Source organism: Capra hircus, chromosome 3, assembly GCF_001704415.2.
Source record: "Capra hircus breed San Clemente chromosome 3, ASM170441v1, whole genome shotgun sequence".
NCBI classification, from domain to species: domain Eukaryota; kingdom Metazoa; phylum Chordata; class Mammalia; order Artiodactyla; family Bovidae; genus Capra; species Capra hircus.
Window position 1 is genome coordinate 18,960,329 of NC_030810.1, and position 23,984 is coordinate 18,984,312.

The 23,984-nt window shown below is 55.2% G+C and overlaps 1 protein-coding gene across 11 annotated transcripts in view; it reads right to left on the reverse strand.

Annotated features, from left to right (window-relative positions):
• Positions 1-23,984, reverse strand: part of ERI3 (ERI1 exoribonuclease family member 3) — a 132,624-nt gene that overhangs the window by 14,326 nt on the left and 94,314 nt on the right. For 5 of the 11 annotated variants that reach the window (XM_018043259.1, XM_018043249.1, XM_013962912.2 and 2 more), the window contains one exon: positions 10,577-10,709. The exons of 2 other annotated variants lie outside the window; for them this stretch is intronic. In XM_018043259.1, coding sequence (XP_017898748.1) covers positions 10,577-10,709 — 133 coding nt within the window. The remainder of the gene's footprint in view (positions 1-10,576; positions 10,710-23,984) is intronic. 4 more of the 11 variants (XM_018043277.1, XM_018043286.1, XM_018043300.1 and 1 more) reach the window with 1 other exon arrangement.

Here is a 23,984-nt window from a genome sequence, read left to right on the forward strand (position 1 = left end):
CCGGAAGCTTAGGTGTAGCAGGCCAGGGCTGGGGACACTGACTGGCCTCAGCCACCATGCTCAAATCACCTCCTAGGAAGGAAGTGGCCTCATCTCTGAAAACTCAGCACCAGACTGGGCACCCAGAAGACCCCAGCAAACACCTTCTGAATGAATCACTGCACAAAAATGAATGCCCACCATCTCCCACAAAGATCTTTCCCCAGACACTCGCCTCAAGTTTCCCTGAGATTTATATAGATAAACGAGCTAACTCATAAGCAGGGTGGCACAATACTTTCATGGTAAGCCTCATAGGTAGGCACCATCAACAATCCCACTTTAAAGAGGAGGAAACAGAGGCCCTGGAAGGTGCATGACTTAACCAGGACCACACAACCCGAAATGATGGGTGTAATCAGAATGAGGTCAGCATGGCTCCAGGCTCCTGGCAGGTCCATAGATCTGCCCCTTCTGTGGAGGGATTTCCCCCAGGAATCTCCCTTGGTGACTCCAGGGATCCCCAATCTTGAGAGCAATCCTAAAAGGGACCTTGTTTATGAACCAAATGTAGCTCTGCCAGGGCAAAGATCTCACAGTGCAAATGCTTGGGGGTTTGTAATTCTATTCAAAGTGGTCACTTTGAAAATCCATGTCTCCAGGCTCTCCGTACATCACGGTGTCAAGCCATGGAGCAGTGGCATCCATCAGCAGCTCCCAACGCCAGGGCCTGGGTGCCCATACGCCTGATCCCACCCCATGCGCCTGTCCTTACTAGGGGCTGCTCTGGCAGCATTAGCCACGCTGTGAGAAGGCTCAGGCTAGCCTGCCTGCTTGACCCAGCCTCACCCTGACCCAAACGCCTGCTCTACCCCGCTCAGCCCCTGTCTTCTTGGAGCTAGGCAGCCAGCATGGAGGCAGCCTCGATAACTCGCTAACGTGCTGCCCATGCTGTCCTTAAAAATTTATGACTGTGCAACATGAAAAATCCGGCTGAGGAGCCGTCATTAGCAGCGCTGCCTCCCTCCCCCACCAGAGCCGCCCTCGTAAATTGAGATTTATGGCTGCAGCAGGCAGGGCGGGGGCGCGTGCAGACGATGAGGATGTTGTGGGGGAGACAGGAGAAACCGACGAAGCCGCGGTGGGGCCGGGGGCTCCCCCCTGCGGCAGCTCGGGTTCATCGCAGTCTGCGGAGATACCTACCGAGAGCCGCGTCTGGCCTGGGGTGTCAGCTTAGCGCCGAGGCTGATTCCCTTTAGCCGCCGCACCGGAGGGGCGGAGCCTATCTATGCCAATCACTGGCTCCTCGAAGTCTCGGGCCATATCCTCAGGTCCAGGGGCCAGCAAGCGAAGGTCTCTTAGTAGGATGACTTGGGGAGGGGGAAGGTTGGACCGACTGGGTCTGCCTCCCCCCACCCCCCACTGTCCGTTTCTCCAACCAGCGGCATCTGGGTTGGGCTGTGACTGTGGTATGCCACCCAGAGAATAGCAGGGAAGGGAGGGAGGGAGAAGGATGTCAGGAACCCTTCTGAATTCCCTCTCTCGCTGGTAAGAAAGGCCTGAGGAGAGGTTACAGGCGGGAAGGCAGGATGCCATCAGTCTCAGAGCCTCCCCAACCAGAGACCAGGCTGGGGCTGAGAAGAGGAGGTGAGACCGCGAGCCCGCACCCCCATCCCCCCCCACCCCCGCCACAGGCCCTCCCTATTACCTCCCCTCCGCCTACCCCCCTGCTCACTTAGCCCTGTCAGCCAGGCCATTATGAAATTGGGGTTTCATTTACAGACTAATTAAACATTACAGCTTGTTCACAATTACAACGCGGGGATGAGGGAGTAACTAATTACGGAAGAAATGAGCTAACATTTATCTCTGCTCCCACCCTCCCTCTCCCCCACCCCGCCCCCCCTAGTCCGGCTTCCTCCCGCTCTCTGGTCAGTACCAGCTTGCAAGGCTTATTACCTAGGATGGGGGACTGGAAGGGCCCGATACCCACCCACCCCAGACACAAGGTCAGACTGTTCCCAGCCACCCCAGGGGAGGGGCTTAGTTCCCAGGGCCCTGCCGCCACAGACAGTCAGGGCTTTTCCGCAAGACCCTGTGGGCGTACGGGACCCTGTGATGGTGCCTGTGGCCATGAGATGAGGGTGGGGTCCTGCTTTGGTGTGTGAGTGCGACAGCAGTGTGGAGCCACGTGACTCTGTGCATCTTCATCTTTGGGGCAAGGCATGGGGCTACAAATGATGATCTCTGTGATGGAGTATGAGGATGAATGACCCCCGCCCTGACGCCCAAGCCCCCAGGGCAGTATAGAAAAGAACCAGGAGGCTGCAGGAGGTGATGGTCTAAGCGGGACCCAGGACCAAATTCCCCACTGGGCGACCTTATTCAGTCAGCCAGAAGCAAGAGAGGCGGCAGGTGACCCTGCCCTAGGGCTCAGCTCGTCCCAGTCCTCCAGCTGGCCTTGGCTTCTGGCCAGATTTGCATACCCCCACCCCCACCCCCCGGGGCCCAAGGAGCCTCCTGGGGGTCCTGGGGTGCCCCCTGTGGGCAAGAGTCCTGGGGTCTGGCTGGCTTGCCGCAGAGTTTAATAATAGTAACAGTGAGAGTAAGCGTTTCCATCCTTCCTGCCTTTGGGCAGAAGAAGAAAGGAAAGAGGAGGGAGAGGAGGGAGTGGAGGGAGCGGGCTGAAGGGAGGCTTTGAGGCCTCAGAACTCACATCAAACGGCCGGATCTGGGCCTAATTGTCTGACCCCTGCCCCTGCCTTCAATCAGCTCTGCGGCTCCCCGCCCGCCCCTCGCCTAACTAGCAGCCATGTTCTCCTCATTAGGACAAGCTCCCCTTGCACACGTGTCCCCGGACATGTCCCCAGCACTCCCAGCTCCCAACCCTGCCTGGTGGGAGGGTACAGCGGGGACCCCGTTCTGGAGGGGCTCCTGGGACAACTGGCTGGCCTGAGCGGCTCAGCACCTCTCCGAGCGGCGGGGCCCCGGGGGCCACGTGCTGTGACATGTCCCTGGGCCGGCTCAGCCGCTGTGTGCATTCTGTCCTCTGTGTGTCCTTCTTGTTACAGCCTGACTGTCTCAGCCACACAGCTCCCGAGGGTGAGCTGTGTTTGAATCCTGCCCCCTTGGGGCTGGTTCAGCCTGGCCGGGGGTCTGCTGTGGGCCACGGTCTGCATTCAGAGGCCAGGAGCTGAAGGACTTTTTCGGCCTACTGTGCATGGATGGTTCCCTTAAGCAGATCCAGGCATGGCGATGTGTGAGCATCTGGGGCTGGTGGCATGGCAGGGAGGCAGGGGAGCTGGGTGGTGAGCTCTGATCCTAGAGAGACATGTGTTTGAACCCCAGCTCTCCCACCTCCTTGCTCTGCTGCCCTCGGTGTGTGACAGCCTTCCTCAGCTTCCTTAAATACGATATAGGTGACAGCCCCAATCTCACAGGGCCTGAGGAGTCACTGAGATAGCAGGTGTAGAGTCCTCTCTACTACACGTGGCACCAGCAAATCTTATGGAAGGGTACAGTGGAAGGATGGTGGATTCGGACCAGGACAAACAAATTCCCTTCTCCACAGGCCTCACTTTGCCCCGCTGGGTCAAAAATGTCAGGGACAGAAAAAGCTGTGAAGAAGGGTTCAGAGCCCCGTAGGAAAAAAAAAAAAAGAGCAGCTCCCAGGGGACCCAGCTGATACCAGGGGCATGAGCTCCGATGCTGGAGCCACAATTTGGGGACAGGGATGTCACATAGCAGTGTCAGGTGGGAGGGGCAGGGGCCCAGCTTAAGGACTGTCAGGTGGCACTGAGGTCAGATGAGGCAGGGTAGTAGGGATGGTCCATGAGATAGAGATTGTCCCTTGAGTACTGTGGGCTTGGGAGGAGGGGGTGCTAGGACCACCACGGGAATGCAGGCTCTCTGGGTCACTCTAGGTATTCATTCTCAAGGTACCAGACCTATACGGGACTGGGGGAAGGGCTGGACTGGTCTGGGCCTTGACATTGTCTCTCACCTTAAACCAGTGGTAATGACTTGCAAATATTGATGGAAACGCAAACTACAGAGATTGTGTTTTTCGGGGAGTGAAGGTGGGGAGAGGGATAAGGAGAAAAATAAACTGAAATGAAGTCCGGTTATCTCCCATCTGTGGCTGCTCCTAATCCCCCAGCCCAAAGGAATCCAATGCAGCCCCTTATCTGCCCTGTCAATCACTCCATCACCGCCCAGTGCTTGGTGGGCACCGCACGCCCTCGCACACACTCAAGCACATGCTCACACATGCACACACTCACTCCACGACTCTTGCTCCGACACTCCCGCCCACCCCAGCCCATTACTCCTCTGAGTAGGAGCAGCCAGCACGCAGGTCCTGCCAGATGGATGCAATTTGCATAATATCAGCAGCGGAGGCTGCAAGATCACCAGGGGTCAGGGCGCTGACATCCCCGCACAGTCTATCTGCAAGTGCTAATTTGGCCGGCATTGATCTGTCTTTCTGATTTCTTTGTCATTCACGTCTGCGATGGTTTGACAGGAGATACAGAGAGAGACAAGGGGAGGCCAAGCCGGGCCTGGGGCTGGGAAGGTAGGGAAACAAAGATGGTGCTTCCCGGCGCATCATACACACTGCGCACAGGCAGACACCAGAACCTCCTCCGCCTGCCCGCCACTCCACTCATCCATCCCTCCCTCCGTCTCCTGTGTCTGGCAAGGGCCCGTTCCTCAGGTGTTCCTGGGCTCCGAGTGCGCCAGCCCAGGGAGGAAGGTGTGAACAGCCCCAAGCACTATGCAGGCAGCCCAGTGGGGGCCCTGTGGATGCCTAGACTTGTCCCTTCTTGTGGTCAGCCACCACCCCCGGCTCATCATTTTCCCTGGGACGCTCTAGAAAGAACTGGATGGGGTTAGGGGAGAGGGGGAAGGGGGGTGGTAGTGCTGGGGAAACACACACTCCAGCTGTCCCTCCCCGCTCCTCATAAGGGAGCTGTGCTGACTTCTCCCCTCCCAGCCTGCCTGCCCTGAGGATGGCCAAAGCCAGGAGTGGGGGGCGAGACACCCCTCTGCCTCTCCAGGATGGCCAGGAACAAGTCTGTCAAGTCGCAGAGGCCTCACCTCAACACTTCACCACCCTCAGGTCATCTGAAGAAGTCCAGACTGGGCTCTGGCTGATTCTGAAGCCCTCTAGCTCAGCCAGCAAGTCCCAGGTCAGATCTACATCCTCCCTGCTGGGCCCTTGGCCAGAGGCCCCACGTTCTCCCCTGCCTTGGGAGGAGAGTTCAGCGCAGGGATGGGTAGGAGATGTCATGGGGTGGGGAGGCGGGGAGAAGATGGGAACTCTGGGAAGGAAGAGCCCACTGCAGAGAAGTGGACATGGTCACCCTGTCAAGGGAGGCAAAGGAGCTGGAGCCTTCCAGGAGTGACCCCTCCGCCAATGGCTCTGTCCCAGCCCCACCTCTTTCCCTCGCCCAGGGTAGCAGGAGCAGGGTGATCAGAAGGAACTCCCTGCTGGGCAGTGGGGGGGGGTTGCTGGCGTTTGGTGTGTGCTAATCCCGGGCCCGAGGTCTTCAGAGGGACCGGGGAACTTCAAGGAGGGGAAGGCAGAGCTGTACTGCAGACGAGCTCATTAGCCAGCACCCCCACCCCCCCACGAGGAGGAGGGCGGGCGGCCCAGGGAGCTCGGTGGCGGAGGCAGCAGAGAAAAGGCTGTCACTGTCCTTTCTTCCTTTTGGTACAAGCATCTCCCCGAACCGACGATTCTCCTGCAGTGACATCTCTCACGGGCGCTAATGAGATCCGTGTCACAGAGCTAATGCGCTCTGACTGGACTCTGATAGACACCCCACTCCTTCAGGGGAGCCTACAGGCTGGCACTGCCCCCCAGGGCCGGGCCCCACCCAGCCACCGGCCAGCCCAGCTCTCCTGCCAAACTGTGCTGGGCAGCAAGCTCCTGAGAGGGCTCACCCGGTGACTTGCCATCCCATCTCACCTGGAGCCTGTGGAATCCCCGGTCCCTGAGCAGAGGAGCTAAGCAGCCAGGGCAGGACCACCCAGCTGGGCACCAGGGAAGGTTTCGATTGTTTGCCCCACCTGAGATGCTGGCAGTCTGCAGGGCCTCCATGTCCCAACAACAGGGGAGATTTTACTGAGGTTTCCTGTGTGGATTTCCAACAAGAAAGAAGAGCCCGTACGTATGTATGGCCTGTATGTAGGGTATGTCAAGTACGTAGGGCCTGATCATTACCTCTACCTGGGGCCTACGGATGTATTCTGTGCACTCAGACTGGGAGGGCTAGGCAAGACCCTCAGAGGGGTGGCCCCTAGATGATGCTCAGGATCTCCTGGATGGAAGGCAAATGGAAATCACTGTGTTAGGGGCAGGGCCCTGGCTCCCAGGGCGACTGTGCCAGGGTGGCCATGCCCGCTTCCCCTTTCTTCCTCACCTGCTGCTACCAAAGCTTTGAGAAGACCTGTGGGTTTTACGTGACACTGAGAGAAATGCCAAACGTAAGCTTGTTTTCTTCCTCACTGTCTCTGCTGGCAGCACAAAGCCCAACACCAAAAAAGGTGCTCCTAGTTCAGCACGGTGGTAAGAATGCAGACTTTGTGCTCGGATGGACCCGAGAATGAATCCTGGCTCCTTGGTGTGACTGCCTGTGTGACTGCAAGTAAGTTACTCATCTGAGCCTCAGCCTCCCAATCTGTAAAATGGGGATGACGATGGCTGCCTTCATCAGACTGTATGAAACCTAAATGAGTTAATACAAAGCGCCCCCAAATAATGTGAATGTGCTGTGCTGACCACTTGCTGAAATGAAAGAAGGCCCACTCAGCAGTGCCCCGTGGAGGCTGCCCGAGTCAAGAACACTAACGGAGCCCGCTGACACAGCGGGTCAGCAGTTCTGCAAATGTGTAACCTGCAACCTCACCTGCAACCTGCTCCATGCCACCCTGCTCCCCGGGGTCGCGAGGCTGAATCCACTCCCCCAGGAAGAAGCGTCTCTCCCTGACCACGAGGCCACGGTGACAGCCCCTGAGCCCCCTCTCTGGTAGGTGTTCCACCCCTGATGCTCCCCTACTGCAGTTCCCAGGGCCACGCCCTCTCCCCATCCTGGTTACGGAGCTCAGTGGGGCAGGACCAATGCAGGTTTAGCACCTACCACAGCTCCTGAAACACAGCAGGTGCAAGGTAGCCATTCACCACCTCCCTCCCCTTGCCCATGGCCAGCTGGCCGGCCCTGAATAACCACCACCTCCCGCATAGCTTACTGCGTGCATCCCTCACCTACCCTCCCCACTGCCCCCTCCATTGATTGCCCTGTGGCCTTCCCTTCCGTGATTTCTCATTGCTAGTCCTTTCTACACAGACTCTCAGATGGCACTGACTGGAACCAGCTCTGACCAGGTCATTCTATCCAAACACCCTACGGCTCCCCCTCAAACAGCCCAGCCATGCACATCTATCCCAGCGGGCCCCTCCATTCCACGCCAAGGTCCCTGTCCTGCCTGGCCGGCCAAACCTCCAGCACACCTGCCCCCTTACTCTGTCAGTACCTCTACCACCCCAGTGCCCAGCAGGAGTCCCCGCCAAGTAAGCCCCACAGCCCTCCCCTGCCACCCATACCTTAGAAGGAGACTCAGGAGATTCCTCCAGGGGCCAGGATCATTGGAGCTCAGCACACCCTGCCACTCCCCACCACCCAAGGCATTGCGGGAGAAGCCAGCAGCCCCTGGAGAGGGCTAAGCTATGGGACCTGCAGAGCCCTTACCCAGAGTCACCAAGGCTGCCTCACCCCCCGGCAAGATACATACCACTCCCCACTTGGGGCTGGCAGCTCCTCACACAGTTAATTAGCACCATGTCACTGAGGACCAGCCTGAGTGGCCAGTGACAGGAGCTGACCCCTGACCCCAGGGCTGGGAAACAGTCCACATCAAACTCTTACAGCGCGACCCTTTTAGCACGCACAGTAACTCAGGGCACCGCCAGCTGAAGCTCATTAAAGCTGTCTCTTTGGCGCGAGGGCCATTAACCTCACCGCTCAAAATCTGCACCTCCCCTCCCCGCCTCTCCCAGCCCAATTAATGCCCTGCATCCTCCCTTCCTTCCAAGCACCCTCACCCACTCCTCAGAACCAGCCAGCAGCTGGCAGGGCAGCCCCCTTCATTCACAAGTACAAGGATCGAGTGCCAGGAGCCCCCGTGCCCTGGGCAGAGCAACAGAGGAGGCAGCTCCTGGAGCACCCACTGTGCGTCCGGACTGCGCCAGCTGTTCCTAACAGCCCAGGGAGGCAGGTGGCACTGCCTCTGATCTAAGGTCACAGGGCCTGAACTGCTGCTAGCTCCAAAGCCCTGACTTTGCTGCCAACAGCCAGAGCCTTGGGTGGCCGCTGGGGCCCACCCAGAGGGAAACACCTTCTTCTCTGAAGAAGGAGGGAATACTTCAAGGGTCCCCACCTTGAGCCAACATGGGTGAACAGACAAGAACGCCATCACTGAGTCCCAGGAGGCAGCAAAGAGTAGGAACAAGGCACCCCTTCCTCTCACAAACGCCCCCAGGACAGATACACAGAAGCAGGGAGCCCTGCTCAGGCTGTGTGGGGTGAATCACCCTAGTCCTGCCAGCCCCTCCGCCTCTGGCAGCTCCTCTTTCCCTGGGCCAACACGCCTTCCCACGGGCCCAGGTTCTCTGCTCCCTCGCTTGCCCAACACCCTTGCCTGATTCATCGCTCACTCGCCGTCCGTTCATCCACCAGAGCATTTGTCGAGCACCTACTTAGAACTAGTGTGTGTAGCACTCAACTGCCTCATTGATTCTGGACCAGAGCTCTGATCCTGTCTTTTCCTGTCTCCTTAAAACCTCACAAAAGCCACATCCTCTGACCTGGCATTCAAGGCTGGCTTATTTCCCCATTCATCTAGCCATTTCATTCCCTAACCCAAATGTTCCACTCCAGTCACAGGAAACTACTTACAGATGTCCAAAATTGTCCTCTCATCACAACAGGCTGCCTCCTGCCCTTGCGCTTTGGTATACAGATGGCCTCCCCAAAGTAGAAAACCCTTCCCCCAACTGTCTGCCTAGCAAACTCCTATTCATCCTTCAGGGATCCCTTGACTCAAGTCTCATCTTCTCTAGGAAACTTCCTGCTGACTTCGAAGGCCCATCAGCATGATAGGTTTGGGGTCTCCTCTAGGTTGTATTAAACAGCTCCTATGGGAGGGAACAGCAGTTGTGGGGGATTCCCAATTCCCCAGGCCTGATGGCCACTTCCTCTTTCCCCGGGACCCCAAGAGAACCTTGAGGGCCAATAAAGATGATATGGGGGCATCCTCAAGTAGTGAAATGTAAATGAAGAAGCCCTTGGCAACTGACGGCAGGGAAACCATCCTTGGGGCAGCCCAGGTGTTTCTATCCCGACCCTGAGCACCCTGGGTGGAGACTGCCCAGTTCAGTCTCTGCCTCCTCCCAAGGAGCTCCCTGAGGACAGAACCATCCGCTCAGCATGCCCAGCCCCAGCAGGCACCTGCAGTGTCTGCGGAAAGGATGAGGCCAGTCTGCAGCAGGTGACTGGACACCTTTCAGTGTATCTTGCCAGGCCCCTTCCCTGTCATACCTCCACAAAGGTACACAGGCTATGCTAATGCGTAACATCACCCAGGAACACCCCTGCTCCTCCCCGCTTGGAACAAAGTCTATGCCTGTCAAGTACCCTGCTTGAAAATATTTGCATGCACACGTGTGCAGACACACACACCAAATGAGATGCGCAGAAATGAACACGTTTTCTGATGGATACACACACAGGCTGATGGTTGCTTCCACAGAGACAGGTGCCCTCAGGAAGGTGTACACAGAACACTGTGACCCATACACACATACACGCATCCCTCAAAAAGACACATTACAGGGACACTTACAAACTCCCAGACACACACACACACACAGACATGCAGCTGAAGGTGCCATTCACCCCCTCACAGACACACGTCCACAATGGTGTATAAGAAGCCAGCAGAGCCTCCCGTGCCTAGAACCAGCCCCCTCCCACGGAGCAATCCCCCTGAGGAGGCACCCCCATCTGGTACCCCAAGTGGCCCCTCCCAGCCCAGGCACCACTCAATGGCGGCTGCTGCTCCTACGGGGGAGTTCAATACCCTGTGGACGGAGCCATCGGTCAGAAGGACCCCGACTAATTAAAAGCTGGTGAGGTTTAAATAATTCATCTCCTTAACTCCCATTGATCGCCCAGTTTAGTGGCCACAGACTTGAAACAATATTAAACAGCCTTCTCCAGCTCCACGAGGGGTGGGTAAGCTGACGTGCCCACCCCTCTGAGGACATCACCCGCCAGAGATGCAGCCCAGGGTGGGATCCCTTGGTCTGAATCCAAGGCTACCTGTGATCCACCCAAAGCCCAGACCCCAGCCTCCTCCTGAAAGTTGTTTTGAGAGACCCTTTCCTTTCCAGCAGGCAAGTTCCACTCTCCCCTCACTCCTCCCCTCCTTCCCCGCTCCCCCCAGCTACGGAGAGCACCCCGCTGGAGCGCTGAATGAGCCCCAGAACCCCTCTGTGTGCCACGGGACTGGGGTGTGTGGGCAGGGGACTGACCAAGCTGCCAGGGGGATGTGTGGAGGGACTGACCAATGCCGCTGTGGGGCCGGCCTATGTGTTGCAGGCTGAGGCCCTTGTTCATGTCTAGAAGTCCATTCTTGGGCCAGCAGCCCATGGCGAAGCTGTAAGCCTGGAAGACAGGAGGCAAGAGTGGTTACCACAGGCCCTGACCCAACCCCGTCACTCACCAACACCCCCAGCCCCCCATGTCTTCCCAGCAAGGGCTTACTCTCATCACGCCACTTCATGAAAGTCCTCCCTACTTGCTGGGTCCCCTTTCCACCACAGTCCCTCCAGAAAACCCTTTCCACCTTCAGAGCTCCCTCTCTCCTGGGTGTCTCCCCATCAGAGGTCCCCAGCCCGCATGGGGTGCCCCTCACCAAGCTCCTCTCTAGAGCTCCCATTTATTAAGATCCTCCTTCTTAAGACTCCTCCTCCCACCAGGCCTCCCCTTCATCATGCAACCCCCCTCCCCTCAATCCAGAGTCTCTGGGCCTCTTGGGTATTACTGGTCACAAAGACTGGTGGTGGGAGGGACTTGGAGATCAGTATATCTAGACTTCTCTCCAAAGACAGGAAAACTGAAGCAAGAGACGAGGGGGCCAGCCAAATGCCTGTGGTCAAGGTGCTTTTGACCTGGAGGTAGGCCAGATTGTGGAGCTGAGTGCCATATGGGCCTCAACTGAAGAGGGGTAAGGTCACCTGGCCGACTCAAGCAGCTCTGAGGGGAGCACACGAAGAGTGTGTGTTTGTGTGTGTGTGTGTGTGTGTGTGTGTGTGTGTGTGTGTGGTGGGAAGCAGATCTCGCTGAAGGTCAAGTGCTCACTTATGCATATTCAAAGCGGCCACCCATCGATCTGTACTTAATTGTTTTCCTGGGGTTGGGGAAGCAAGCGCTGGGGGCATCGATCTGTTCAGCCCCCAGCACTCCACTGCCCCCCTCTGTCTCCAGGCCACCACCCACCTCCTCCATGGTCGGGGGTGGGGCACACATCAAGCAGGGACAGCACCTCCTCTCACATCCCTTACAGGCATGACAACCAGCTATCACAGATGAGGAAACTGAGGCCCAGAAAGAAGAGACTCACAGGGGTCAGAATACTATTAAGTGGCCCAACAGGGTTTAATTCCTATTCAGCCTGCCGGCAAGTCCCACGCTTCTATCAGTGGGCTTGCATAGCTAGCTGACCCTTCAAACAGTACCCATCTCTTCTCCCAAGAAGTCCCCAGCACCAAGCTGTCCTTCTCCCAGTGGCAGGAAGGTGACAGGGTGGTTAAGACAGTGATCACTGCAAATGATGTCTGGGTAAGTTCCCAGAAGTTGGATGGTGAGTCCACTGGTGGAACTAAGGTGACTGTTAGCCATGGGCAGGCAGGCACCACAGAGCTCCCGTCCACCACTGGGCCAGAGAAGTCCCCGTCCCACCACCGACTGCCTCCCAGCGGAAGAGTGCCCAGCACGGGGTCAAAACAGAGCACAGGAGGCTGAACACGCAAGCTGTGCCAGGACCAAGGGGCTGAGCAGAGGGCTGGCACCCTTCCTTCCCAGCTGCAGGAATCAAGTGTCAGCCCTGTGGGCCCTGGGAGGCCAGGAGAGAGTGCACCTCAATCTCAGCTCCCTCCAGAGCCACTTTGCTTGACCACAGGGGTACCAGCCACCGCCCGACTTCCCAGCCCGCTCTCCCGTGCTTCCCCAGGCCACAGCTGTACCCACAAATCGGGGGCTGAGCATGAGGCTCAAGGACAGGGGAGAGGACGCTGGCTTGGAGCCAGGGCAGCGCCGGGATGCAGGCAGCAGGGAGAGCAGCCGGTGGGTGGTGCACAGCTGGAGAAACTGCTGAGCATGGTCAGGGCCGCGGCTGGAGCGCAGTGGGCCAGAAAGCAGTGGCAGGCCGCCTTTCAAGTACTTTAAAATCACTTACAAAGGCCGGATTAAACGATCAGAAATTCCATTTAATAGGACAAATAAAGAAATAACAATCTACTCTATCAGCCTGGAGAAGGCGAGCTGGATGGGTTTTCTTTCTTTTTTTCCCCCCCTCTAAAAAGGAAAAAGGGAAGGAAGGGGGAAAAAAGAAGGATAATGTGTGTTTACTCAAGCAAAGAAAAAAATATTTAAGTGATGTCGGGGAGAAGATTGCGGTAACTAGTGAAGAATAACACCGTCTACTTTGCTGTCAAATCACACCCGAATTTCAGTAATAGATTCTCGGCTGACACTCAATTCAATTCGAAGGTGATCCTGCTTTATCCCAGCCCATCAAATATTAAACACTTGCATTAGCAGGTGCTGCCGCTTCCCGGCTTAAAGCGGCGGGCGGGCGGCAGGGCTGCGGAGGCCCCTCTGCTCTGCGTGCGGCTCGGGGACAGGGCAGCTTGGCGTTATCTGCGCGTCATCCTGAGCCTTATCGCCGCTAAGCGGGAAGACCACTTCAGATAACATTAGGCGCCTGCCCCAACGCGTCACCGTGATTAGATTATTATTATAATGATGACTCCCCAAGATCTTCTGCAGACTGGGAAGTGAGGGGGCAGCAGAGCCCAGGAGGGCCTGGCTGGTCCAGGACAAGCCGGGGCCCACAGTGGGGAAGCCGGGGTACCAGACAAGGTGGCAGCCCGGTCCCGCCTGACGAATGCCTTTCAGGAAGGGCAGTCTAGCTTGTCAGAGCCAGGGTGAGATGAATTGGCGTCTCTGCTGTGGCCGCCAGTGGCACGCCCCACAGTCTCCTATTCCCAGATAAGGCGTGCTAACCAATTGCTGCCATGGCATGGCCTCAGCCAGCACTTTCTCCGGGGGCGCGGGTGGGGGCAAGGAAGGCGCGTGCACATGGGTCTGCCAAGCTCCTAATAAGAGGGATTTAATTTTTACAAATGCTGCTTCCAGCGGGGCCTTCATGTACCAGCCAAAGTCCAAAATGATATTAAAAACGGTTAATTAAAACTGCTCTCCTTCAGCCTGGGCTCTCCCCGTGCTAGAGAACCCTGGCAGGCCTCCTCCAGGTACTGCCCCGTGCCTCTACAGAGCTGAACCTTCTGACGTGACGGCCTGCCTCGTGCAACCCCCCCGAGGCACAGTCCCAGGGCACAGCACCACAGCTCCCCCCAGCTCCTACTATCTCAGGCACCCCTCAGGCACAGCTAGCAGACAGCAGAAAACACAGGGTTCTTCCGCCACCTAAGCATCTATCGGCGTATTCTGGATCTTGTTCCTGCTGCCCCTCTGGGCCTGTACATTCAGGCCCACCACTCCCGGCACTCCCTGCTAAAGTCCCTACCCCTCCCCAGATACACACACCATTGAGCACGGGTATACATATCCATACAGGCACCAAATTCTCCCTCAGGTGACTCAGCCCATCCTTCCATTCCCTATGCCCCTCCCGACGCCCTCCCTCAGAGATTACATCCATCTGTGAATCTGAGCAGAGCCTTCCCAGGAGCCCAGCTCAGGGCAAGGTGATGTGGGCTGTGTCTTACAGGTTCTGGCAGAGAGGTCAAGGCTGGCACCAGAGAGCCATCAGAGCAGGAGGATCGGGGACGCTGAACCCTGTGGGTTGCCCACAAGGACACCGGAGACAGACAGGCCCATGCTGGAGATGACTAGGAGAGCTTCCTGAAGGGAGCAGTACTGGAGGCACCAGAAAGAAGACACAGCAAGGACAAAGGAGGATGACAGGAGCAAGCTGGATGGCAACAGGCAAGGGCTGGGCTGGGGCGGAAAACATGGAGACATCTTGAGGTGCTGTCTCCCAGCTCCATGCAATGCTGGCATCAGTCAAGGGGCCCGAGTACCATCTACTGCCCCCCTTTACTCCTGCCTGCTTCCTATCCCCACTCCCTCTCTCTCTTCTGCCAATCTGTGGGGCATGGGCTAAGGGACCCAAAAGCTTTCTGACCTGATCAGTGCTGGGCAGAAATCTGAGAGCCAGAGCCTGTGCCCGAGCCCCTGTCCCATGCTGGTTCCCAATTCTCCGGAGGCCACTTCTCCAGCTGCACCTCTCCTAGCTAGTGGGCCCACCTGCCCAGCTGAGGGTTCCTGGCCAGACGGTGGGGCAGGGGCAAGGATGACTGAGGAGTCCTCTCCAGGGCAGGCAGAGCTAGGGTGAAAGATGCTGGGCCTCCCAAGCCACCCACCCCAGCCCTGTGCCAGGCAAGCATGCACACTTCCCTTCCCCTGAGCTGCTGTAATTTCCATGCGCAGGGAAGCAGGTGCCGAGCTGTTCCCGGCTGGCTCTCCCCTCTCGCGGCTCTGCCTGCCTTGGCTGCTGCCCCATTAGCTTAGTGGCCAGCCATCTGCGACGGGCCTGCCGCGCAGCCCTGCTGTAGGCGCGGCGGGTGGCCCCCTGTGTAACAGGGAGCTTTGCCATTAGCGCCTTTAATATTCTGACACCTCAGCACAGCCTGCTATTACATGCAAACGCTGATCGCCCTGTGAAATTACATTGCTGGGCCCGCGAAATGGAATCGTGTATAATCAGCCTCCTCCATGCACTGTCAGTCCCATCACAAACACGGCACCCGGCGGCTTACGGGGGCTTAGCAGCTGCGACAAGTGTATTGGGTTTAATAGATGAAGTAGCCCTCATCGGCAGCAGCATCAGATCCTTCAAAGAGGAAAGAAGAGGCACTGACAGCTGCTAGGGTGGCTCTGCCCACTGGTTCACCACCCGCCAGGGCCCTGAGAGTCGGGTGGACACAGCGTGGGCAGGGCAGTGGCTGGGGCTAGAACCCAGCTCAGACCACAAAGAGAAGCACAAACTGGCAGAAAACCCAGAACCTGAAAGTTGGCAGCGGCACATCTGAGCCATCCAGCCTCCCCACGAGATCGCCCTGAGGGGTGGCCTGTGGGCGGAAGGGCCATTTTCCAAGATGAGGAACCAAATCAAATCACCTGTGTTTCCCATAAATGCCCAACAGACAAAGACAGGGAGGTGATACTCTGGAGGATGCAGGAGAGGAAGTCTGACAGACAGAACTACTACCTAATCTTTTCTTTAACCGGATAACATGTCGATAGTTGGTAAACCAAACACCAAGGCTACAGAGATACATGAGGATGGTGTACCTAGCAGCCCGGGCCTCATGGAAAGCTTGTGCGTTCAGAAGTTGGTTCCCAATTCTGCCAGTTATTAGCAGTGTAACTTTGGTGATAACCTAGAGGGGTGAGATGGGGTGGGAGGTGGCAGGGTGGTTCAAGAGAGGGGACTTGTGTATACCTATGGCTGAGTCACGTCGGAGTATGGCAGAAACCAACACAATATTATAAAGCAATTATCCCCCAATTACAAATAAATACTTTTTTTTAAAAAAAGCACACCATAACTTTGGATGAGTCATTAAACCTCTGAGCCTCAACTTCCTGTACTATAAGATGGGATGATAGTTCTTTCTCCCAGGTATACCTGAGGTCACTCAGGAACACCCAGTCCCACCGCCACCCCCAAATGTTCTTGGTGCCATCATGAAAAATGCAGACTGTCTTTGAGAATGCCATGACTCCTTTTTCCAGATTCAGCTTAATACTGATTATGGCAGACTGTGTTTGCCAGTGATGGTCATTATCTTCAATCTCACATATACTCTACTTCTGATATGACTCTGATAAACCTGCCATCAAGAAGGGAGTCTATACCCCTTTGGAAAGGGGTGGGCTTCTGTTATGACCTCAACCAAAAGAGTAACGCACAACTAATGCTATGTGATCTCAAGGCTGTTTCAGAAATGTCAAGGCAGCTTCCTCCTCATTTGCTAGAACACTTTCCCTGACCCTTGAGCTGCCTGTAAGAGGTCAAACTGGTCAAAGTCAGCCATGCTGTGAGGAAGCCCAAATCAGTCCAGGAGGAGAGACCACGTGGAGAAGCCCTGGGACTAGATGGAGAGAGAGAGAGGTGCCCAGCCAGCCTCCAGCTGCTCCACCCAAACTCTTCTGAGTGTCCCCTTCTCGGATGTCCTTCCTCGCAGTCTCCTGTAGAGGCTCACCCGGTCACGTGCGGCTCCTGCCTGCTCCCTGCCTGTCTCTGTCTGCTCTACCACTCTCCCTGCGTGATTTGCTCAACTCCCTGGTCTTCAACCTATCCAATTTTCAAATCGATAATTCTTTGCCACTATTTAAGTGTCAAACAGATATCTTCTATTGCCCACTTGGCATTTCCACCTGGAGTCTACTCAGGAAATTCATTTTCAATAGGGTTAAAACCCATTTCAACATCTCCTCTCCAAAGTGTTCCCTTTCCTGGGCTCCTCAATCCCAGTGAAAACTCTTACCATCTACCTGGTCTACCAGAGATGCAGGGGGTCAGCCTTGCTCCCTTCTTCTTCCTTACCTCTCCTCAAGTCCTGGGATTGCTGCTTTATGCCCCACAAGACTCTGCTTGAGCAAATCCTTAGCCTACCTAGGGTGCCCTCTGCCTTCTCCCAGTTTTTATCCCTAATGAACACATACTCTTCTTTCAGCATTCAGTTCAAAAGTACCTTCCTTCAACTTTCCTGGTGGTCCAGTGGTTAAAAATCCACCTACCAATGCAGGGGACTCCACTTGCTCTGGAAAGACTCCACTTGCTGCAGGGCAACTAAGCCTGCGAACCACAAGAGAAGCCACTGCAACAAGAAGCCTGCGCACCACAACTAGAAAGTAGCCTCTGCTTGCTGCAGCTAGAGAAAATATGTGCACAGCAATGAAGACTCAGCACAGCCAAAAATTAAGAAAAAAAATTTTTAATGTATATATACATAAAAAAGTACGTTTCTTTACCAAGCCTTCCTGACTCTTCCCTTCTTAAACACACCCCGACTCTGAGTAGCACCTGGAATATTAGATTTGTTTACACATCTGATGCCCCATGATGTTGGGAGTCTCTTGGGGTAGGACTGTATCTGCTTTCTCTGAACGGTCTCCACTGAGGGAAGGGCATAACTCTGCCAGGCCTGGTTTTCGGAGAGGCTGCTCCTGCCAGTCCTATTCCATCTCCTTCAGGAACCATGGATGATCTCGCCTAGCAGAAGAGCAATTCCGCCCCATCCCCAGCCGTCCTTGGAACTGAGGGCTCAGCTACCTGGGTTAGGAAAGAAGGGGAGACTACTTCTGTCTCCTCCTTTTCTGAACTCTCTGGGCTTATGGATAGCCTTGACCCCATTCTTCAGGCCAGCAGAGACCTGGGCAACACAGCTATAGCAGCAGAAGGAAGGATGCTCCCATCAGGCGGCACAAGACCATCCTTCCCGACCCCAAGCCGGCAGTTCTGCATGTTCAGTGTTCCCTGGCTGCCGACACACTTCAGGGGCACCAGAGCTGCTGCTGCCTCTGTCCATCAACAGAACCTAAGTGGGATAATTATCTTCTCTGTGTACTTAACCTTCCCGCTCACTGCCGAACAACAGGACAGCTGCCTCGAGTACATGGGACCACCACCACGGCAAAGGCAGGAGCTGCGCTACAGGTCCAGGACCCACAATTATTTGGAAGACAGCTGCCGGCTCAGTTTGATCCCTTGGGTCCTGAGTCTATTTTTAGGTGGAGTGATCTCCTTCATGTTCCCAGAGCCCTTGCTTCTCTGCTGAGTCAGAGAGGACTTGGGGACACTGAGGCTTCTGGGGAGAGAAGCAGGTAAGGGGCATAAGCCCTGCTGCCTGGGCCCCCAGAGAAGAGGTTGGCCTGTCTGGGGCCCCACATGCCACCAAGTCAAGGCAGCAGGGTCAGCCCGAGCCAGCTGCCCAGGGAGAAAGCCACATTGTGGGTTTTCTTTGTTTTCATTACAATTTTCTCTCCCATTGCTTCTTTGGAGCCGGCCCTTTCCTCCCCGGGGTGCTGAGGATTGAATGAAACACCACCCCCGGCTCCAATAAGTGTATTTCAATTACATCTGTCACTGCATAACGATATAATGATATATCATGTGATATTAAATCCATGGTAATCATATCAGGGATTTTTTTTAATCGTGCACTAATCGCATTATTACATCTCTATAATTAACAACAGGAGGTATGGAAATTCAGTTAAGGCAGAAGGCTCAATGTACTCCCCCACCACACCCCCGCCCTAGCTCCCCCAGATTAGGACCCGATTAGGAGATGGGAACTGCAAAGCACTAGCAAGACGGGCCAAAGCGTCCGCCTCTCAGGACCAGAGCCATGGGCAGAGCCTTCAGCATCCAGGGCTGGCAGATACAGGCCAGACTGAGACCCGGGTGCTATCTGTCCTGTGGCTGCTCAGGCAAGAGCCTGGGGCAGAGGCCACACAGAGAGGCCCAACTACAAGGCAGCTGGGCCTTCTAGACCTCCGAGCCATTGCGGCACCAGATCTTCTCCATGGGGAGGGGTGTGACCTTTCCTTCAGGCCAGCAAGGCCCCCAAAGGTGCTGGCAGGGCACAAGGCTAGCTCCTGCCTCATGGCCTCCTGAGCCAGAATTCTTCCCTCTGCCCTAGTCCTTTGTGTTGGCAGCTCTTAACATCACCAAGTCTAACAGCTGTGATGTCTCTGCCTTTTGGTCCTATCATCCCTGAGCTGAGCAGATCCAGTTCTTCCAGGGGCCATTCCTCCCCAGTTCTCTCTCTGAAGTTTGGCCCTGAGTACTGCATGATAAGTGGGTTTCTGATAACCATTGGAGTCATTCCCCTATCCCCCACAAATGGTCCAAGTTCTTATGTCCTCCCACCCAGGCCTATATGGAGAAGGGAGGGGCTTGGGATTGCGGCCTGAACTATGTCAAATGACCCTGTCTCTCCCACCCCCTTCCTGATACTGAGCTGTCAGGACTAATCCCCTCAGGGGTGTCAGAAACCAGTCTGCAAAGCAGAATTTTGTGTTTCAAGTCCAAAGCTTTGAACTTGGCATGTAACTAGTCCTCAGTGAGGGGCAGGCATTTTGCTAAGTTTGACGCTCAGAAGTCAGACAGGCCTGAAGATGAAAGAGAAAAATCATGTCCTTTTTCCTAATAAAAAGGAGACACTAATAGCAGTCAGCACTTAGGCAAAGCACTCTAAGTTTCTAAAGTGCTTTCCAAATTAAAATATAATCCTTCATCGGGCATGTGACACCACCACCACCACAGCCACCCAGCCCTCACACGCGAAGGCATGCGCATGCTGGCACCAGGACACACCTTCCCTTCTCCCCTGCACATGCAGAGAACGGAAAAAGTGCTTCCACCTTCCTCCCAGACCACCCTCTCTCTCTGCTGGCGTGTTCATGTAACACACACACCTCATGAGCAAATCCATGTGCCAAGCTCTGTGCCCAGTGCCAGAGATCAACCATGCTAGGCCACTGACTTCAAGCAGCTTCCAAGCTGGAAGGAGACACATGTCAACTCACACAGGGTGGGGGACTGAGATCTGACAAGAGCCCCAAGGGAGAAACCAGCCTTGGAGGGAATAACCAAGAAGGACTAAGATGGCCTTCAATGCGACTTCCAAGGTGATGGGCCTGTGGAAGGTGGGCATGCAGGCCAGGAGCTCAGTTCAAGAAAGTCCTCGGAAAGCACAGGGGTGGTGCAGGAAATTGCAGGACTGGGTAAGATCACCCGGGTATAGAATAAGCCTTGAGGGCCAACGAGGCCCTTCTTCCTCTGCTGTCTGGATGGAAACTAGGAAGGCTGAGAGACGGGAAGGCTGAACACCAGTGTCTCCAGAGCTAAGGCTCTCTGGGCACACCCAACATCCTGGCCTCTGCTCTCCTGTTATCTCCACCTTCACTTAACCCAGATGTGACAGGATGAAGCAGCGCAGACTTCTTGGTCACACTGACTTAGTCACGATGAACACTACTGAGAGTCTGTTATATGCCAGACCACATGTGTGAGTGAGTGAGCGCTCAGCCATGTCCGACTCTTTGTGACCCCACAGGCTGTAGCCAGCCAGGCTCCTCTGTCCACAGAACTTTCCAGGCAGGAACACTGGAGTCAGTTGCCATTTCCTACTCTAGGGGATCTTCCTGACTTAGGGATTGAACCTGCGTCTCTTGTATCTCCTGCATTGGTAGGTGGATTCTTTACCACTGTTCCACCTGGGAAGCTAGCAATATAGACACAGTACTGTCCCCAGAAAGCTTCCAGTCTATTGGAGAGAGCCCATGTTAAATAAACAGCAACATATATAAGCACTAAGTTATAGCTTTCAGAGGGACTCAAAGAAGAAAGGTAGGCTGTCTACAGGACAGAAGAGGGGAACCTGACCTAGACGGGGAACTCTGAGGACACTCAACAGAAACTGACTGGCGGGGAGGTGACAGGGGAAAGACTAGTGCTAAGGCCTCTAGGCAAACAGCACTTAGAAAGAACCAAGCCAAGGCTAGTGTCCCCGGAGCACAGAGAGCCAGCATGAGATGAGGCTAATGAAGAAGGCAGGAGATGCCAGGGCCTCAGAGGGCACGATGAGGGTTCCGTACCATTTCCTAAGGTGATGGGAAGCCATCAAAGTGTCTGCCACTGCCATGCTATGCCATCTTAGGTGCTCCAACAACATCAAAAGTTAGTTCCTTGGCACATCTAACCCTCCCTATTCCTAAGGGTGGATAGGCCTGGGAACCAGGGACCATTTTTTTTTATCTAGAAGGAGAGAAAGAACCTGCATGAGCAGATGACCTCATTCATTCATTCTAAGATTCACACATCCACTAAAGGCCTGCCAGACCCTGGCAACTCAACTGAATCCCTTATAAACCCTGTCCTCATGGAACCCCCAGTCCTTTGCAGGGAAACAGATGCCAGGAAATGCCTGATCACAGTGATATGGAGTGATTAGAGAGAACTGAGGTAGAGACAGAAAGAAGGACACTGCTCAGGCCCGTCGGAGGCATCCAGAGCTCAGCACAGGGAGCGCTGTCCCCGGATCCTCTCCTCACCTCACCAGCCAGGGTGGGTGGGGAGACTGCACTCCCAACATAGACTGCAGCCCGGGCGGGGGGCAGGGGTGGCAGGAGGGCCCTGAGTGGCAGTGAACCTAAGCCAGGATCTTCCCGTTGCAAAGATGAAGGCTGAAAGGCTGTGACCAAAGCCACTGAGGAGAAGACGGAAAAGCTCACTGTATCATCCAAGGATGGGGGACGGAGCACCTTTAAAACAAGCAACAGGACTTGAACAGAAAATCATTTCCCGAAATGGCAACTCCAGTCCCCAGGCTGTTTCCTCTTTGGAAAACAAGGGGCTGGAGGGTGATGGCGCGGAGGAATAAATGAGGAATTTGATATACACTACTATACATAAAATAGATAAACAACAAGGACCTACTGTATAGCACAGGGGACTATATTCAATATCCTGTAATGACCCATAATGGGAAAGAATCTGGAAAAAAAAAAACACATATATACACATATAGCTGAATCACTCTGTTGAACACCTGAAACTAATACAACACTGTAAATCAATTATACTGTGAAAACTAAAGAAAATGGGGGAGAGGAGCTTAATTACCTGATTTCTTAGGTCCATTGCTGGTCTGAAATTCACCAGTTGGTTCTTCAGGCTCCCATAAGAGTCAGGCTTATTTCTGTTCCCACATCTTTGCTTATACTATTTTCCCACTTAAAACACTAGCCTTCTTCTACCCTCTCCAAGTCGTCATACTTCTACCCTCTCCAGGCCTTCTTGTACCTTGCCAGGACGCCACCTTTCAGGGAGCCTTTCCTGATTTCTCTTCCTCCAGCCTCTACGACCCACCCTGACCGCCACAGTTCATACCACAGTTCTCCCAACAGCACTTTGCTTAATTACGTATGGTCTGGTACCCTTACTTGACTGGTCAAGAGACTGTCTCGTCACTTTCAACCCCTGACATCCATTTCAGGGGCAGCAGGGAAGCTTCACCGGCACAGGCCAAAGAAGCAGGCGGAAGTCTGGGTCCCCACTCCCTCTGCCCACAGCCCTTTGAGAACTCAACAGGCCTCCACTTGAAAAGGGTGCTGAAAGCAATGATGTCTCCAAGTGCGATGGGAGATATTTGTGTCTGCTTTACCCTTGGCTTTTTGCTCCGGTTCAGGTAGGAGCGGGGTGGGCCGGCTGGCAGATCTGAGAGCGCGGCACGCCCCAGCGGGCAGGGCGCACAGCGCGGAGGAAGGCGCGAGTCAGTCTGGAGTGCTCCCCATTTATCAAGCTCACGCAGGCCGCCAGCCGAGCGAGTCTTTCTATCATTACACCTCTCAAAATCCGATTCATACCACTAATCCTGCCTTCATTCTCCCAGATTAATAACATCTCTTTCAACCTTCACAGTGTGATAAATAGACAAAGAGAGAACAAAAGGAGAGACAGAAGAGAGAGAAAGAGCTGGAGCAAGTCCCCATAATAGAGAGAGCCGAGAAAGAGGAGAGGGGAAAAAAGGAGAGCGGGCCAGAGCAGGCAGCGGCCAGAGACTGCGACGGTCTCAGAGAGCCGAGAGGAGAGAGCGGCTGCGCCCCGCTATGCGCGGCGCTCTGTCCCCGAAGAGAAAGAAAGGCTCGTTAACAGCTCCTTCCTGCCTGCACTTTTGTTCAAATTCTTTTCTTCCCTTCCAATCCTGCTTTAGGTCAAATTCCAGTTAAAATGAGTCTCCTGGTTTCCTGGTCTCCTCCCAGCCTCCCTACCAGGCCCAGGGAACCAATCTGGCCCCTGGCGCAGGGCTGGGGCTGGGCAGGGGCTTAGCGAGGGGCGGAGCCAGCTGGCCTAAAGCCCAAACCCCTGCCCCTTTCCTGCTCCTTAGGTAGAAGAGGGGAGAGTACAGAGCAGAGCCAGGGGCCCAGGGCTCTGTCCTGCCTATTTCTCCAACTAAGGCTCTAGCTGGGCCAATCCAAGGCCCCAGCTGCTAGCAGCTCAGCTAGATGGTGAAAGTGGGCACCCCTTAAGCTTGCAAAACACCAAGGTATGGCCCGCACTAACACACACATAGGGCCTGTGACACTTCTTGCTCTCCCTGCCCATGTGTGCGCCCAGACTGGTCTCCACAGCACAGCCCCCACCCTCCTCTCGGACAAGTGCAAGGGCCCTCTGGATGCCTGGCTGAGCTCTTCCAAGAAGATTCAGGCACTCCCTTGCTTTGGGCTCTGGAACACAACACCATTCATATTAAGCTATAATTCACATTAACCTTTGCCTTCACTCCACTAGGAGTCTGTCCTTTGAGTTCTCTAGGCCCAGGAACAAGGTGCCCATGGCGCTTCCATTCATCCTCAACTTTGCCCAAAGTAGCCCTGGCAGGAGACTAAGCCAAACAAGGCTCAAGCTGTCCTTAGGACTGAAAAGAAAAAATATTCCCATGCAACTGGCAAGCTTCGCTCCGAGGTGAGGGGACAGAAGCCCTCCATGTGCACCCACTCACTTCCCAGTCCATCAGACTGGATGGGGATCAGTCAAGCTCCCTGGACCACTGTCTCTTTCAGCACACCCTCATGACAGGAGGTGGGGTGGCATATATGCAGAAGGCAGGCCTGTCC